The sequence below is a fragment of the Natrix helvetica genome (assembly GCF_964273705.1).
Source record: "Natrix helvetica genome assembly, chromosome: 6".
Taxonomy (NCBI): Eukaryota; Metazoa; Chordata; class Lepidosauria; order Squamata; family Natricidae; genus Natrix; species Natrix helvetica.
The window spans coordinates 31010859-31029589 of record NC_138553.1 but is presented as its reverse complement, the minus strand read 5'-3'; the positions used below and the strand labels follow the sequence as shown (position 1 = coordinate 31029589).

The following is an 18731-nucleotide window of genomic DNA, read 5'->3' as shown; positions in this document are numbered from 1 at the left end:
GGAAGGAAGGAAGGAAGGAAGGAAGGATACTTTCCAAGATGTTATATGGTTTTTATATAGACATACACATTGTGTATTCCCTGCTAATACCTGAACTGTCCTGGAACTTGTCAAATTCTTCAATATTTGATGAACTCTGGTCCTCATCTGAATATGAGCGGTTAGCATCACCCTGCATTGGGAAAATAAATGCAAAGACCTGGGAATTGTGAGCATCATGAGAGCAACAGAGTGATTTCCCTTTGATTTCAGAGTATTGCAAAGGTGAAAAAATGCTTTATGGAAATAATTGGATAATATACCACTGCATGAAAGAAACAATAGCATTCAGATTATTAGGTGGGAAGGAATGTCTGAATGGCTTGATTTTCTTTTTTTATAATGCCTACTAAAACAGCATCTGTATTTTTTAAAGTTCATTTGAAAATGTGTATATATTATAATCTGGATCCAATTAATATAAACATTTGGAATGTACTATAATCCCACATACTCCTTCGGGTTGGGCCTGCTACAAGTCTCTTCTCTCTGCCAATGCCATCAGGCTGGACACACAAAGTGTGCCTTTTCCCTGGTAGCATCTACCTTCATGAATGTCCCCTTCACCTCCAGATGCAATTTGTTATGACCCTCCTAGCTGGCTTCTGCCAACCCAGCAGTTAAAAAGCATGTAAGAATGCAATTAGAAAAATAGGAACCACCTTTGGTGGGAAGATAACAGTGTTCTGTGCGCCTTTGGCATTTAGTCATACCGGCCACATGACCAGAGGTGTCGTTGGTCAGTGCTGGCTTTTTGGCTTTGAAACAGAGATGAGCACTACCCCCTAGAGTCAGGAACTAGCACATTTGTGCAAAGAGAACCTTTATCTTTACCTTTAGGAACCTTCCCTCCCCCGTATATTTGGATGTGCCCATCCTGGGAGATAGTATTCATAGGTTTTGACAGTCAGACCTTATGGTTCTTTTTGCTTTGCTTTGTTGTTGACTAGTCACTCTGAGGAATGAGCAGCCATATAAATTGATTAAATAAATAGTAATATTTTTGTATGCATTTCTGATTTGAGCACATTTTGCAAGAAAATAAATTGAGTTCATTACATTCTATTCCAAATACATGCCTTTTCTATCCTTAGATGCCATAAACTCATGAATTGGTAGTCATAATTTTCCACAATCATTCCCAACAAAACATAATTTAAAACAATCTCCCTCCACTCTGTATTTATCAAATGTGTCAAATTCAACTCCCAATAGTTCCACCTGATGGAAACTGTATGTATTGGTGGGAGTGATAACAGCTGTTGTTCAAAGCAAAGCCTGGTTGACAAGGATTGACTTCTAAATCATTGGGAATCTGAATCCTGAATCTCTTCCTTATTTGCAACTGACCTTCCTGAAAGCAATTGGTGTAGCAACTCACCTCTGCCTGGAATCCCTCCACTAGGATCGCCACCAGTAGGTTGAAGAGAACATAGTTTCCAAAGGTCATGAGAGCCACAAAATAAAGTGATGCCCATGGGGAGGTTGAGGCCATGCCATTATAAAGTACAACATTCCAATCCTCCTGTGTCAAGATCTGAGTGGTAAAGTTTAAGGTTTTATAGTTAAGTCCAGAACAAATGACAGAAATATGGGATATGTATGTTTTCGTAGATTTTCATGGGTACAGATATGCAGGTCTTGGCGTATTCAGATCTTTTCCTGTGTAAGATTAAGAGTATCTTGGTGACGTTCTGACGAGGTCCCACTCGCCATCTTCAGGCTGGTGCCTTCGTCTTCGTGCTTGTGCGAGCAAAGCATGATCGGAGCTGCCGTCTTTCTATAAATATTGGTGGGGTGTGTGTGGAGTCAGGGCCGGATTTTCCTATAGGCTAACTAGGCTTCAGCCTAGGCCCTCAAGATCAAGAGGGGCCTTTTATTTTTATTTATTATCCGTGCCACATTTTTTATAACGGTTAGTACCAATTACAACATGTTTCATTTAAAATATTGATATATATCACAGTAATGATGTATTTTATTATCTCTCATGTAATTTACAAAAACTTAAAAATGGGAGGTGAAAGGGCCCCATAAGTGGAATAGCCTAGGGCCTCTTTTCATCTAAATCCGGCCCTGTGTGGAGTGCTGGCTTTGTTGCTGTAAGCAGGTTGGTTGGCTGTGTTGTTACATCTTGATTAGTTGATGGAGTTGATTTATGCAGATTAGTCGGCTGTTTCGTAACATCCTGTGTGGCTGAGGTACTAGCTGTGTGCCCATTAGTCTTTTGTGTTGTAACCACCTAGGTATTGGGCTGTGTGATGACATCCTGAACTTTAGTGTAGTGATATCCTGAGTTCTGTGCTGCAACATCCTGGGAGGTTGGCTGCGTTGTAACATCCTGAGCCTTTGCGTTGTAACCTCCTGAGTTCTGTGATGTAATGTCCTGAGCAGATGGCTGTGATGTAACATCCTGGGTTTTGGTTTGGCTCCGGGTTTGCAGTCTGGCCATGTGTTCATGGCATGTGTCAGTTTGCTTTGTGTGGGGGTTGGAGGGGAGTGCAGCAGTTGGTGATGCCGCCGTAGTTTGGATTCTGAATGGTAGTTGCATTTTGTCTATGGGATGGATTTGGGTTTGAGTCTGGTGAGGGTGATTGGTGGTGGCGTCCTGTGGCTGGGACTTGTTTGTTGACTAGGGCTAGTTTCCAGATGTCTGGTAGGCGGGAGGTATTGTCATGTTTATTCATGTTGTGGGGGTGTTTCTCTATTTTGATAGCTTCCATAATTATTCTCTTGTTGAAGTGTTCAGTTTTGGAGATTAATTTGGTTCCTTCAAAATCAATTTCATGTCCTGTTGCTTTAAGGTGCTGGAAAAGGGAGGAAGTTTTTTCTTCTTTTCTGACTGTGTTCTTGTCTTCTGCGATGCGTGCATTTATTCTCCTATTAGTTTGTTCAATGTATGTGGCTGGGCAGATTTTGTATAGTATTTCATAGACTCTTTGGTTTTCTAGCTGGATCTTGTCTTTGGGGTTTCTTAAGATGTTGGCTATTTTTTGGTCAGTGCCATAGCTGTCTTGATATTGTGTTTGTGGAGAATTTTGCTGATTTTATCTGTGGTGCCTTTGATGTAAGGGAGGAGGGCAATGCCATTGTCCTGTTCTGTGTCTTGGTTCTTGGGATGTGTGTGTCTCCTTTTGGATTAGGTTGGTAATTGTATTTCTTTGGAATCCATTGAAAATTAATACATTTGTGAGAGTGTGTAATTCAGTTTTCAGGTTGTCTTTGTCAGCTAGGCATTTGGTTCTGGAGATGAGGGTCTTGGCTACGGAGTTGATCTGTGCAGGGTGGGGATGGGCTTGTGCGTTTAAGTAGCGGTTGATGTGTTTTTTTTCCAGTAGATGGTGTATCCTAGGGAGCCATTGGGTTTTTGTAGATTAGGACGTCCAGAAAGGGAAGTTGGTTGTTAGCTTCTATTTCCATAGTGAATTGTATTTTGGGGTGTAAGCTGTTGAGATATGTGAGGAAGTTGTCCAGTTTTTCCTTCCCGTGTGGCCAAATTACGAAAGTGTCATCTACATATCTAACCCAGAGTTTGGGTTTGGGTTCAGTTTTATCTAAGGCGTTAGTTTCAAAATGTTCCATGTATAGGTTTGCGATGATGGGTGAGAGGGCTGATCCCATAGGTGCTCCTTCTATCTATTTGTATCTTTGTCCATTGTGGATGAAGTATGTGTTGGTTAGGCAGTGGTTGGTGAGAGCTAGTATGTGCTTAGGGGGTTGTATTTATTTTGGATAGCTGTACCTCAGCCACACAGGATGTTACAAAACAGCCAACTAATCTGCATACATCAACTCCATCAACTAATCAAGATGTAACAACACAGCCAACAAAGCAGCACTCCACATACACACACACCAATATTTATAGAAAGACAGCAGCCCCGATCACACTTTGCTCGCACAAGCACGAAGCCGAAGGCACCAGCTTGAAGATGGCGGTGGGACTTCATCAAAACATCACCAAGATACTCTCAATCGTACACAGGAAAAGACCCGAATACGCCAAGACCTGAATACGCGCATGCGCACACACACACACACACACACACACACACACACTCAAAATAATTTGCCAACAGGAAAAGTTTCTAATATTTCTATTCGAATATTTCTCATAGCATGGGAAAGGGTGCAATCAAGACATTATTTCTATGAGCATATGCCTCTAACTAAATTGTACTATGCCATTGTCAGTGGCAATCTCTGGAAAGGAGTAATACCCACAGATTACTGCAGTGTGAAAGGTACAATAGGAAGGGCAGTTCTATTTGTGAAAGTCAGTAGGTTTCAAGATAAGGTATTATCAGTCTGAGTGAGCTCTCGTTTATGGAAACACAATGGAATACGGTTCTATGATAAGAAGATTGAAAGTTTAAATTCTATCCCCTCTTTGTTCCTTGCCCTACTTTGGACTTACCTGGAATACAGTGACAATGGCCCAAAGTAAGGAGTCAAAGTTTTTCCGGTCAGGGACTGTGTCTCCTGTGTCAGTTCTAAGACTAAATTTACAACCAAAGATGTGCATTCCAAGGATGCTGTATGGGAGAAAAAAACATTTTATGGTTTTTAAAAGAACATAGAACATCACAGGTGGAAGGGACCTTGGAGGTCTTCCAGTCCAACCCCTTGCTCAAGCAGCAGACCCTATACCTGTGATGGCAAACCTATGGCACACGTGCCAGAGGTGGCACACAGAGCCCTTTCTGTGGGCATGCACGTTGTCGCCAGCTGCTCTTCATGGGCGCTGGAGTGCCACAAAATGGCAGGAAAACTGCCAAAATCTGGCCAAAAAACCTGGTCATTTCCCGGGCTATTTTGGGGCCATTTTCAGGCTATGTTTGGGTTTCCAGGCCATTTTTGGGCCGTTTTCAGGCCATTTTCAGGTTGTTTTTTTGGCTGTTTTCAGGGCCAAAATGGCACAAAAATCAGCCTGAAAACAGCTCCAAAAACAGCATGAAAATGACCCCCAAAACAGTCTGAAAATGCCCCCCCAAATGGCCCAAAAACAGGTATATGCATGCTGGCCAGCTGGTCTTTGGGTTTCCGGTACTCTAGTGCACGCATGGGCTCACTTGCACCCACGCACGTTCCGGTTTGGGCACTCAGTGTCAAAAAGGTTTGCCATCACTGCCCTATACCATTTCAGACAAATGGCTGTGCGGTCCCTTCTTAAAAGCCTCCAGTGATGCAGCACAACCTTTGGAGGCAAGCTGTAAAGCATCAATCAGTGTCTGCTTGTTTTCAAATTCTTAAATAATGATTATCTAAATTATTTACATTCTATTATTCCCTTTCAAAACAAGAAGGGAAATCTTTATGAGTTTCCCCAAATGTAAAACAAACCTGTGAAATAGGATCAAAATGGAACCTCTGATGTTCATAACTGGTGGCCTCCTCAGATATATCCCCAAAACAACCCATCAACTTCACTTCTCAATGCAGCATTAGTAGTAAAAACAATACAATAGCAAAACGTATTGATTACTTTGAAGCATTGGGAGGTCTATTTTGATTTTCTTCATTCACATTTTAACTGTTCATTTATTAAACTTCTAGCCTTATTGCATTTTTTTTATTTAAAGGCAAAGAAATTTGGCTAAGCTGAAAAAATACTAAAAAATGTCATTGTTCTTGAACAAAAGGCACTAAAGGTAACCAGCTAGTGGACATTAATACAATATTACTCAGCATTCTTTCTTTGACAACCTCAAGTTATTTCAGATTCCACCGCTTTGCATTTCTAATCAGAATGAATATCTTGATTCAGTATGACAATACTGGTCTGGTATGACGGAGGTTATAATTCAAAATATCAGGAAGAACATTGATCTAAAACATTTACAGAAAAGCAGATTGGAAAAGGCTGGTCTTAGCTATAATTAACTTCCCTTTCTTTTGATCTAAGGTTAAAGGAGTCGACACCTGATTGTTATAGGCAAACTCCTTCTTTTGCAAACTGCATTGATGTCCTGGACCTCCACATGGGTGAAAGTTACAGGTGGTCTAGAAGGCAGTAGATAGGCTGTAGCCAGCACAACCTATTGGTGCACATTTTAGCATCTGAATATATAGGATAGTGCTTTGCCAAAATGGAATTTGTTCATCCAGTCTAGTCATCTTGACAGAACCTGATTACAGTCTCCCTATACGGTTAAGTTCTTTGGACTTGGATCAGGCAGCAGGCTTTCTCTGTACCAAACCAAGTGCTCTGGAATATGTTTCCCCTCCTTGCTTTTCCTAAAGCGATTAAAAACTTTTTGTTCCATGAAGCCCTTAACCTTATGTGACTGTGAGGGTTTTATTTTATTTCTATTATTTCCTTGAGTTTTTGCTTTGTTGTACATCTTCCAGACTCTAGAAGATAAATAAAGAAACGCACTAACTACATGTATTAATGGTGCAGCTGGTATCAGCCCATCACAGCTTAAAACTGCTCTGATGGCTTAGGGTACTCCTGGATATATAAGGTTGAATTCTCTCTATTTCCAGCCAGCATAACTATTGTTGAAAATTCTGGGACTTTGAGTCTGTACATCTGGAAAGCACTCAAGATGGGGAAATCAGGTTTAGGCTCAGAGATTTAATTTGCCTTTGTTGACCTTTTCCTTTCTCTGTGTTTAAGCTAGAAAAGGAGCCCTATATTAATCTTCCATGTTCACTTGTTAGCTCCTTGGTATCTCTCTGCTTCCATTAAGAAAAGCTAACCACATTCTATACAGGCCCTACTGTCTTCAGCATGCATTTCATCTTCCTACCTGAAGATAAAGATAAAGAGCATGAGGAGCATGCAGAAGGTTGCTACATTATCCATTGTCTTCATCAGTACCACAAGTTGACGCCTCAATGCAGGCATGAATCTCACCAGTTTCAGCACCCTCAGTAGCCGGAATGTCCTCAGCACTGAGAGGCCACCATCAGCCTGACCTACAATCTCCCAGATGCTGCAGATAAAAGCAATCAGAAGGGGACACACAAAAGTGAGAGAGAAACCACTAAGAATCATAATAAGATTGGAAAAATAATAAAAGGGATTCAATAAATAACCAATTTCATTCAGTCATCTTTAATTAGGCTTAAGTTCCAAGCAGACTCTATGTATGAGAACATTTGTGAGGGTAAGAGAAGTATAATTTCTCCATCAAATGCACTGGTAACTATAATTCAGTGGTTTCTGGTAAAATCCAAAGGCTTCCTTGAGCTTCCATATAAACCCTAGCTAGAAAGGCCACTGCAATTATGGGAGGTGAGAAATCCAGAAGACCTGGAAGGTCCAATCTGATACAACTAAAAGAATATCTGACTTAAGCATTTGTGATCAAAATATATTTTGTGAATATACTTCTGAATAAATGTGTGTTTATGTATGGTTTTGTCTAAGGATATATTTGTGTGCAGGACGGTGTTTTTCTGTGTGCGTGCACACCTGGGTGTGTATCTATAAATACAGATATATCTGAGGAAGTGAAGAGGGTGAACAAAAAGTTCATTAAATGAGCAAAGAGTAACAGCAAAGGATTTTGGCAGAGAGGAATAAAAGAGAAAGCAGATCAAAGGGAAGATGAATTAGAGAAAGCACAGATTACTGTTCCCTGAATGTTACTGATGCACAGTGTACTACTGATTGCCCACTGGAGCATCATTTGTTGCCAACCTATTTGAAGCAACTTCAGGAAAAATATAAGGAAGCAGTTCGAAGAGAACAAACTGAATAAACAAACAGGGAGCTGTGGACGAACTTAAAGGAGAGGCATTTATTGTCCATATAAAGAATATGAACTGTTTTTGTGACCTGCAGGGGTGGTGCCATGTTTGTTTCTTTCCCTAAAGATGACAATAATTCAACATGCTGCAAGTGCAGGCTCACAGCCTTGCTGTAAGAGAAGGTGAAGAGGCTAGAGGCAAAACTGCCCATTGCTCAGTATAGTGTCAAGATCAACAGAAGTTATTTCTCTCTATTCTGCTTTGATTGGACCACAATACATTCAATTCTGACCGCAGCATTTTAGAAAATACATTGACAAATGGAACATGTCCAGAGAAAGCAGCCAAGTTAATTAGGGTCCTGATAGAAAAAAAAAGTAAGACAAATGGTTGGAGGCACTGGGCATGTTTTGTCTGGAGAAGAGGAGTCTACAGAGACATGATAACTGTCTTCCAGCATCAGAAGGGCTGTCATGTAGAAGACAGGGCAGAATTTTTCAGAGTTGTTCCAGAAGACACCATGATGGGTTTAAACTATGGAAATTAAATTACGGGGAAATGGATTTCTGTGGGATATCAGGAAAAGTTTCCTAACAGTGAGAGTTTTTCAACAATGGAAAAGACTGCCTGGGGGAAGACACTGGACACTCTTTAATTGGAAGTGGTGAAAGTGAGGCTGGCCAGCCATCTATCATGCATACTATAGAAAAGGTTCCTGCACTGAGCAGCCGGAATGAATCAGATAATCTCCAAAGTCCCTTCCTGCCACGCCACGGCATTGATTCTTCCATGTAGGTACATGTCTGATCAATAATTAAGACTGCCAAGCAAAGTAGCCTTTTCATCTAGAGCAGTGTTTTTCAACCTTGGCAACTTGAAGATGTCTGGACTTCAACTCCCAGAATTCCCCAGCCAGCATTCGCTGGCTGGGGAATTCTGGAAGTTGAAGTCCAGACATCTTCAAGTTGCCAAGGTTGAAAAACACTGATCTAGAGACACACAGACACAAAATTCATCTAATTCTTTTCAACTATATTCAAACTGATGACTGTGGCTACATGTGGAGGAAATGCCATTGTTTAACCATAGAATAAGGCAGTTCTGTAGGAACGACTAACACATATGTGCGAGGGGAACCTTTACTTTACCTTAAAGACAGGAATTCTGAATATAGAAAGAAGAGATAGAAACTGAGTGCCATACTGTTGCAGAAAATGACAGGCTTTAGACTTCTCAGGATACAGGAAAAGTTTATTTGGCAGCCAGGTTCAGAAAAGTTAGCCCATGGCTAACATTGCAAATTCTGAAAGACCTTCATTATTGAAGCACGCATTCTTATACATTCTCAAAGACAGTGTAACACGGAAACACTTAACTCATTTCTTATTGGTCATCTTGAGGAAAAAGCCTTATAAGGAGATGGGGGTTTTACTTCTCCTTTTATTACAGGTATGGACTATGTGCCATTAACGAACTTTAATTGAACCTTGTGGTTTTGGACTTTTGACATAGGGACTTTTACTGGAACATGTTGTGGTAGAAAGTTGATGACATTTCCCTGTCCCTTTAAGCAAGCTTCTAACTGTTCCTTTAATGCCACATCTTTAGTCTTATATTTTAATCCATATTTTATTCTACTTTAATACCTAGGAATAACATTTTACTTTACAGGTAGACCTCACTTTAACAAAGCCCCTCTTTAGCAACTGTTCAGAGTTACAAAAGTCCTGAAAAGAAATAATTTGATGACAGGTCTGAGCACTTGTCGTCCTCACAGTGTCCCCACAGTGACATGACTGAGATTTGTGTGCTTTGAATCAGTGAGCATTTACTGAGGTCGCAGCCTCCCATGGTCACATGATCACTATCTACATGCTTCACAGTTAATTTCAGACAAGCAGGATCAATAAAGAAGCTGGCAGCAAAATCATGTGTCTCAGTCATGTAATGTCTCGCCTAACAAAGTTAGGGGCGCGCGCATAAGGGCACTAATGTGCCTATCGTCCCTGTCATTGTATTTCTATTCTCTTATTCCTGTTCTCGTTTTTGTTTGACGAATTCCAATAAATAAAATAAATAAATAATACCTCTGTTGCTGGCCCCAATTATGGTCATTAAAACAAGGACTACTTTAGTTATATTTATAGTTTTGCACAAATTATTTGTTATGCTGATCCTTTAATATAGCACTATAAAACTGGAAAAAATATTTAGTAAGGATTTAACACAATATTCCTGCTTTCACACGTGGCAGCGTTCATTTATAAAGCAAATATCTGGTCAAGTGACTTAGGGCCAGTCACTCTTTCTCAGCCCAACTCTCCTCACAGAGTTGTTGTTATGAGGAAAATAGGAGGAGGTGGAAGTAGTAGTTACGTTACCACCTTATTTATAAAAATAGTAAAGGTAGGATTAAAAAAAATCTAATAAAAAGTAAACATAGACTATCCTGAAAATAACTGATAATCTGGTGGCAAAATTTGAAATATAATCAAATCTTTTAGGTTGCCTGACTCTACACATAAATTTGGGTAATTATACTACATTAATTTAAAAGGCTAGTTCAAAATAACAATGTAAACATAATTCATCACTAGTAATCATTTGCTAATCCCATTCTTCATCCTTGGGCAAAGTGGATTTGTTTAAAAATAATATGAACTATCACAATGTGGGCACAGACATACTTACAATTAGTAGACACGACTTAGCTTTGATCTACTCTCATCTGAGTGGCAAGAAGCTAGCTATCATCATCTACTGCTCTTATGCAACATTTCATTATCGATTCAATAGAGATTTGAATTGTCATTACCTGATGATGACAATGATACTGTCAAAAATGTTGTATGGGTTGCGAAGGTAATCAAAGAGACCAAAGGCGGCAAGTTTCAAAATCATCTCCAGGGCAAACATGCTGGTAAACACAACATTGCAAATTTCCAAAATATTTGTCAGCTCCTCTGGCTATAGGCAAAAGAAAGAAGCCAAGACATCAAATGCATTTAGGAAATGTCACATACTTTTCTGGATGGGATACATGAAATGGGAGCACTTGCAGTTTAAAATAAGGGCATTTGGAGCCTTTCAAATGTCTTCCTCCAAGTGTACAATGAATGTAAACCTCTAAGGCTACTATCTCGCCAACATGTAATGAATGTTGATATTTTTCCCCTCCTTTCTTCCCCTTTTTAATTAATCTCCTTTCTAATTTGTGTGGTCTTTAACTCCAGCACTGCAATGTAATTTGGTAATGTATTCATTTTTTTTTAAAAGAAAACTGATTTAATTGCTCAGTACTTGAAGGCAACTGAGAACTGTGGAAGTTCCTCTAATTTTGAAGTAGATGTTGGGTTTGCTATTTTTGCCCCAGTCACCATTTCTGATGATTTCATGATATAACTCAAAATATTTCCATTGTTACTTTATGATATGTTCATTGCTTGTGCAAATTCCACAACACTGTTTTGCAGCAATATTTGAAGTCTATCTGTAATCACTGGATTTCTTTTTATATGTTAGTACAGATACAAAACTTAATGATGATAGAATTGCAATTCTTAAAACACAAAGAAAGTATCAGGTTTATGTGTTTCCATTTTGGGAGAATAGAAGTACTCACTTCATCTTTTACTATCCCCCTACTCTGATTTTCTCCATTCTTTCCACTGGCATTCATCTACTAGCAGCAGAATTGGCCCTATTATCATAATCATTTCACATTACGGGTAGTCCTCAAGTTATAAAGTTCCTTTAGTGACCATTCAAAGTTACAACAGCACCAGTGGTGGTTCTGGATCCCGGTGCAACCGGTACAGTGCAACGGGGCCCGGAGTCTCCCACATGCATGCATGCAGCACATGCGCACACATGCACAGCACGCACATGCATCCTTAGCTCCGTGATGCCTCCGCAATGCTCCAGCTGCTCAGTGGAGCATCGCGCAGGCGCCATATGCTCCATGTGCGTGCACGGAAGTGCCAAAGAACTCAAATACAGGTAAGAAGCTCAAACGGGCAGGTGGGCCCTCTGGAGCACCATATCGGAACAGTACCCGATGCTCCCAGCAGGCCCCAGTACACCCGTACCGGGGCGTACCGCCTGCAACCCACCATTGAACCAGCACTGAAAAAAAATGACTTAACACCATTTTTCACTTATGAGCATTGTAGCATTCCCGTGGTCATGTGATTTATATTTGGATGCTTGACAACTGGTTCATATTTATGACGGTTGCAGAGTCATGTGATCGCCTTTTGCAACCTTCTGACAAGCAAAGTCAACGGAGAAGGCAGATTCATTTAACAATTGCAGTGATTCAATTATGTGGCAAGAAAATTTGTAAAAGGGAGCAAAATTCACTTAACAAATTTCTCACTTAGCAACATAAATTTTGGGCTCAATTGTGGTTGTAAATCGAGGATTACCTGTACTTTCTCAGGCAGTCTAATGAATTACAAGAAGGAATATCAACATGCATGAATTAGGCAGCGGTAATCCATGAACTGTTAAAATGTACCAACAGAAAAAAAAAAGGGTAACCCAGAAAGCGGGTGCAAAATTCAGCTGAGGAAATTTCAAAAAAATGTAGCTTGTGTTTCATGGCACAATAATGCCTTCTGGTATTTAACCTAATCTGCCCACATAAATATTATAGAAAGTGATAATGTAGGATCCATAGGAAGTTGTTTTATCCAAAGGGAATTTGTTTTATTTGTGAACTATAGCATGATAGCAAGTGTAACATAGTTGTTAAATGTCCTTAACCATCAAAGTTTACTGGGTGAATGTGAGGTAGTCATTCTCTCATAGATAACCTTGTAATAAATCTGGAAAAGAAGTGGTATGTATATCACCTTGAACTTATAGATAAAAGGGATGACAGTAACAATATAATCTACCTATAATATTCTATGAAATCTATAGCAAAATTCTGCGTTCTGTTGCATTTGTGTCACTCACATTGCTTCTAGTTTATATGTGAATTATATAGACTGGGATTACAACAGAATAGAAACCAGAAATGAAAGAACCAGAGAGCCTGATAGCACATTTAGCACTAAAACATTTTATTATAAGGCATAGGTTTTCATGAGCTGCAGCACATTTCATCAAATGTGTGAAGTAGCTTTCAGAACTAGAAGTGTTCTGCACAGAATAATTATTAATCTTCCCTTGTGACCATGTTTTTTACTTACAGCTAGTGAGTAAAGTTATTAAACCTTGGGTGCATAGAAAATTAGGATCAGGATCAGATTTTTTACACTATCCTTTCCTAGTCTAGATGTTTTAGATTACAATTCCAATTATTCCTATTCACTGTGATAATGAAATATGCATTAGATGCATTAGATCATGGAAGATCATGGCTAAGGTCATGGAAATTACATTCAGAGGATACCAATTTGGGAAAGGCTACTTCAAAGCCATCCAGGAAATTACAAATAACATTCACTCACTGAAATAGGAAAATGCACTTCTACTTAGTTGAGTGAACAGAAGGATCAATTCCCTAGCTACCTGCCGTCCAATCTTTTTCTCAACATTACCAATCCCAGTTCCTGAGTGCTTTGTTCACAAAAACACCTCTTTATTTCATCAAGTGATTTTAACAGCTGCTGCCAAAAAAATGTTTATTTTCTCCATGGTTTCCTATTTCAATTCCACATTTCATTGTAGAATAGCGATCAGTGACATTATACTAATTTGAATTATACTAATTATAATTACACTAATTTGAATATTATACTAATATGGCAAAAAGGGTGCACATAAGGAAATGGTACACTTTCCCATGCCAGAGATTTGATTGCGATTCCCAATTCCCCTAAATACAAAATCAAAAACAGAATTAGAGAAGGGTGGGGATGATTGACTTCATTTCCATCTGATCCAAGTTTCTCTAGCAATAAGGAACACATACACACTTACACACAGACACAAAACCACTCAAGCACTTAAGTCAGTTTCAATGTGGCTTGCTCTGACATGAGCATTCATAGGATTGAAGCTACACTGCAATAATATAATTTACTTTTAAGAAATATGCAAAGTATAAAACTTTCTGAATTATTATTATTTCTTTAAAACCAGCCATTTTGGATAGGTGAGAAATTCCTCACATGAAGTGCTTCCTTTTCACCTCCCTGTATTCCCCTAATCCCCAACTCATTCTTTTGAAGTGATTTCTTCAATATTTCACTTTTTTCATAAATCCCTTTATATTATTTTTGGGATGGCCATGATTTCCATTAATTACAGAGTTAATGTTTATAAAATCAGTAGAAGCTCTTTGGCCTCAGTTGGGGAGGGGATAAGAAGTAACTACGGAGAGCAAATTCATTCCCCTATTTTTCAACTGGGGAGCTGGCAAGACATCACATTTATTTTTAAATCAACATACTTGTCCAACACACTCTCTACTGAATTTAAAGTAACCATTGTAGCCCTAATATTGAGGTTCATGTATTGTACATTCCATAAATGTTATTGAAAAGAAGCATTCCTGCACATCTGTCCAAGGTTTTATGCAGTTGCCAAACTTATAAAGCAAAAACAAAATGAAACTCATAACATTAACTCTGCAAAGAGAGTGTGATTTCCCAGTTTTACTACAATAGCAATATAATAGGATGGCTTAGGGCATGCATCCATGATAGACTCAAATATGGGACCTTTCAGATTTAACCTCTACTTTTAGCCCTATAACTGGTATACAATATTTCACTATATTAAGTACACAGTGGATATTGCATTGTTTTATTAAAGCATGTATCCTGAAAGCAGTGGTGGGTTCCAGATCCCATTACAACCGGTACGGTTGGAATGGGTACGGCGTCGCCCACATGGACGCACACAGCACACGCATGCACCCCTAGCAGTGCGCGCATGCATCGTACCTGCCAGTGATGCTTCTGCAAGCCTCCACAATGCTCCAGCTGCTCGGCGGAGCATCGCGCAGGCACTGTATACGTGTGCGGAAGCGCCGAAGGGTTTAAAGGACAGGTAAGGAGCTTGGGTGGATGGGTGGGCCCTCCAGAGCACCGTACTGGAACAGTACCTGGTGCTCCGGGCAGGCTCCAGTACGCCCGTACCTGGGCGTACCGCCTGCAACCCACCACTGCCTGAAAGACAGTTGCATCTAGAAATACTCCAAACAATGTGCCCCAGAGAGTTTTCCACCGAATGTTACCTCTGACTTTTCCTTGGGTGAAGTAAAATTTCCTTATTAAAACCAGAACGAAACAATTCTGTAATTCTATTTTAGCCTTTGTGTTAAGATCTTTCAAAGGAGCAGAAGAGTCAGGAGAGGTAGCTTTGTAATTCTTCGTCTTCAAAGAATAATGCCGTGCACCTAACCTTTGCAAAATGTTATTTCATATGACTGTGTGTGTGTGTGTGTGGTTTTTCTGGCTGATCTAAATGATTCAGGAAATCATGATTTCACTATGACATGTATATTTTTATGGATAGGAATATCAGTTTACAGCCTGACATCAGTCTCCACAGCGTATATAACATTACAACTTATTTTGTATTTTACTTCTTATGCTGATCTTTGAAAAAGTGAATGGGGAAAGAAGTTGTTGTATTTAGTTTAATTAGGAAATTATAATTGCCTGTAATCACTTGGTGTGATACGTTTGTCTTCAATTTGGATTATCATTTTGTAGAATGCTTTCCATTTTTGCTTTTTCCAGTCAGAGTGGGCCATAAGGGCTTAAGTCCACTTTTGATTTAGCATAGAATGATGCCCTGAGCTTTTATGGCCAATCTTTTAATTTGCAGATAACATAGCGCCCTATGTTTTATTTAAACACCTTTCCTGACTTTTTAAAACCAGGAATAAGAGTCTAGCTTCTCTTACTTAGTGTTTACAGATGGGTTTTTTTTAAAAAAGTAAAAATGTTACAACCATGCAATTGAAGCCCCCTCCCCCCCTTTTTTTACATGTGATTGAATAAGTTAATGAGAATTCCTGGGAGTTTTTCATATTGTGTTGCATGGAACCCTAGGGTTCTGGAAATGATTAACAAATTAAGGGAATTAAAGGTCACTTGAGCTCAACCAATTTTCTGTCTCTATAATTTTGCTCTTAATTGTGGGCATTCTGATTTTTTAAAAAAACACCATCAGTTCCACATCCTAAAAATGTTTGAAAACCCCTGCTCTCTTCCATTTGGCAAACATAATAAAATTATATCAGAAATTACTGCAAGCACAAACTAAATGACAAAGTTAGAAGTAAAAAAATGTGGCACTGTGTTCTGACCAAGGCTTCCCAAGAGCATGAAACAAAGTCTTTGTCCTGGCAAAAAACCCTTTTATTAATTTACAGTGAATTCTGCTCATTCACAGCTGGCAAAATCTTTCAAAGGACGATTTACAGTCACAGATCTTATCTGGCTTGGAGAACTGACAGGCCGATATCTGCAGAACTTGGCAAGGAGTCTTGGAGAGTCGCGAACCAATTAAGCAAACTAATTGTCTCCCGCAAACTCCAATCCCCATTAGCTCTTCTTTTATTTCATCTGGGAGGGGCCATTCATTGTCTGGCCTTACTCCCAAGTTGAGCCCTGTTCTTTAGTTGTCCCCTTCGTCTGGTAATTCTGCACATGCACACACTGGGAACAGGCTCCAGCTGTTCATCTGCCTCATGATGTCTGACACTGAAGGCAGCTGATAGCTGGCATACGGCTCTGGCCCCCTCTCTGTCTCCGACACAGAGCCCTCATCAGAGCCTTTTCCAGACTTCAGGACTGGCCCATGTTCCTCCCCAACCTCCTCACTGTCTGAATCTTCTGACAGCTCTGCTGGCCGCTGGTGGGCCACAACAGACTGTCCCAACATAAATACAAGTACACATCCAGGTGAACTAAGTGAACATTCTTGAAACTTTCTGTTTAGATGTACTTGATGATTCTTGATACTTTCTGTTCAGATGTATACCTGTGTGTCAGGGGTGGGTTGCTCCCGATTCAGCCCAGATTGGGCGAACCAGTAGTAGTGGTGGTGGGAGGCTCAGCCCACCTGCCCGAACACTTCTGCACATGCAGGCACAAGCGAACTGGTAGTAAAAAAATTAGAAACCCACCACTGCTGTGTGTGTTTATATGTGTCAGCTGTACACACAAATGTACTGCAGCAGAATTTTGGTAAAAGCAAAAAAAAGAAAGATACTGTACTCATTCTGATTCCATCCAGACAATTATGTCAGTAACCATAAGAAACTGAATGTGGCATCTAGAATATAAGAATGGATTGTTCTCCTTCCTTCCACTGACATTCTGTAGCTGCTGTTTTGTTCTTTCTGTACCATAGTCAGGATGTGATGTTTTAAAAGTCATGCTTGTCTGTCCATTACCGAAAAGGTCATTTGTTCCTGCTCACTCCCTATTCCTCCTTGCAATGAGTTTTTCTAGCCAATTGTGTACATGTTTATCTTTTTTCTAATAGACCTTTTTGTACCAGAAAATGAGTCCACTCAAGGAGCTGGGAAAAAAGAGAAGAACATCTAGAGGACTAAATAAACAAAGGAAACAAAATAAAGTGGAAAACAACAGACTCAGAGATAAGGATTGAAAGAAAAACGAACAAATAGAATATGATTCAAAGAGAAGCAAAGTGAAAAGCATGGAATGGATAATTGAAGTATTGTTGAAACAAGCTATTGCTTATTTGCATTGAATTATTATATTAAATTACAACTTAAAACGTCAGCAAATAAATTGTTATTTCTTTTTTTGTATTGTAAGCCCCTACATGCTTGTCACTGAATGTGATATATAAATTAAAGTCAAAACATCAGCAGGAACAAGAGATAATTAAGGTAGAAAGCTAAAGAACGGGAAGTAGCAAGGAGAAAACGTAATTCATAATTACAGCCACTCACATAGCTTGAGGAAAAAACAACTTTATTGGGCAAGAAAGGTCCTCTATTTCTTCAAAGATACAAAATTAGAACGATATCATCACTTATTTTATGACCCAAGTGCCACAAGGAACTCTTACAAAAGATTCCAGAAAATATTTCTGAAATCACTACTGAGATTTTAAAATCCGAACTAAGGTTTATTCAGCTTAGTTAATTTTAAAACAGCAATAAGCAACCCATATTCCCCAACCATTCCATTTATGTCCCTCCCAGCACTGGGAACAGCAAAATAACCAATTTCAGCAGCACAACTCCAGGCTATTTTTGTTTTGGAGAAGGTTAGAAGACTTAAGGTGACAATGGTAGTGGCGTGCCTCCCAGAGGGTTGGCTTCCATTCTTAGCCTTAGAAAGAAAATATTAAAAAAAAAAAACCAATTCCAACCAATTCCCCCCAAACTAATGCACCCCCACCCAAAAAACTCACTCCAAACACTAACTCACAAAACACAAAAACTCAATCAAGTGAAACATTCTGGTCAAACCTCTTCACTGTATTTATTATGCAATGGCCTCCTAGGATTCTCCAAAAGAGCAAGAGTTATGAAGCGCAGATATTCATGGTATCTTTTTTGTGGTGTAACAAGTGGTATGTAGACAACCAGACGTTTACACAAACTAAGACAGGAAAAATAAGAATTTTCATTCTGTATGTAATTATTAGCACTTTCTGATTTCCCTTAAATTATTGCATTGTTGCGAAAGATAAAAATAAAGGAGGGAGGCAGGAAGAAGAACAAGAGAGTTATTTAGGAAGCCAGAAATATTTGAATCCCAAAATAAGATGGATCTAAAATGAGACATAAATATAAAGACCAAACTAGTGACCACAGTAAAACAACTATGCTTAGAATTGACAACGAAGACATTAAAGTTATGAATAGCTTCTGTCTTTTAGGATCAATCATCAACAGTAAGGGGATATCCAGTATAAGTACAAAAATCAGAATTGTGCAAGCCATGATAGTCCCCGTGACACTTTGTTGGAGCTAAAGATGGATTTTTAAAAAGTAAGATAAGAAAAGTGCTGATGCTTTTGAACTTTGATGTTGGGAAGAC

General features: G+C 39.3%; 1 protein-coding gene across 1 annotated transcript in view; it reads right to left on the bottom strand.

The window, feature by feature from the left end:
* Positions 1 to 18731, bottom strand: part of CACNA1I (calcium voltage-gated channel subunit alpha1 I) — a gene marked incomplete at its 5' end in the record, with an annotated part of 332383 nt that overhangs the window by 56629 nt on the left and 257023 nt on the right. The window contains 5 exons of the mRNA XM_081958124.1: positions 91 to 199; positions 1421 to 1576; positions 4457 to 4574; positions 6795 to 6980; positions 10556 to 10707. Of these exons, the coding sequence (XP_081814250.1) occupies positions 91 to 199; positions 1421 to 1576; positions 4457 to 4574; positions 6795 to 6980; positions 10556 to 10707 (721 nt within the window). The remainder of the gene's footprint in view (positions 1 to 90; positions 200 to 1420; positions 1577 to 4456; positions 4575 to 6794; positions 6981 to 10555; positions 10708 to 18731) is intronic.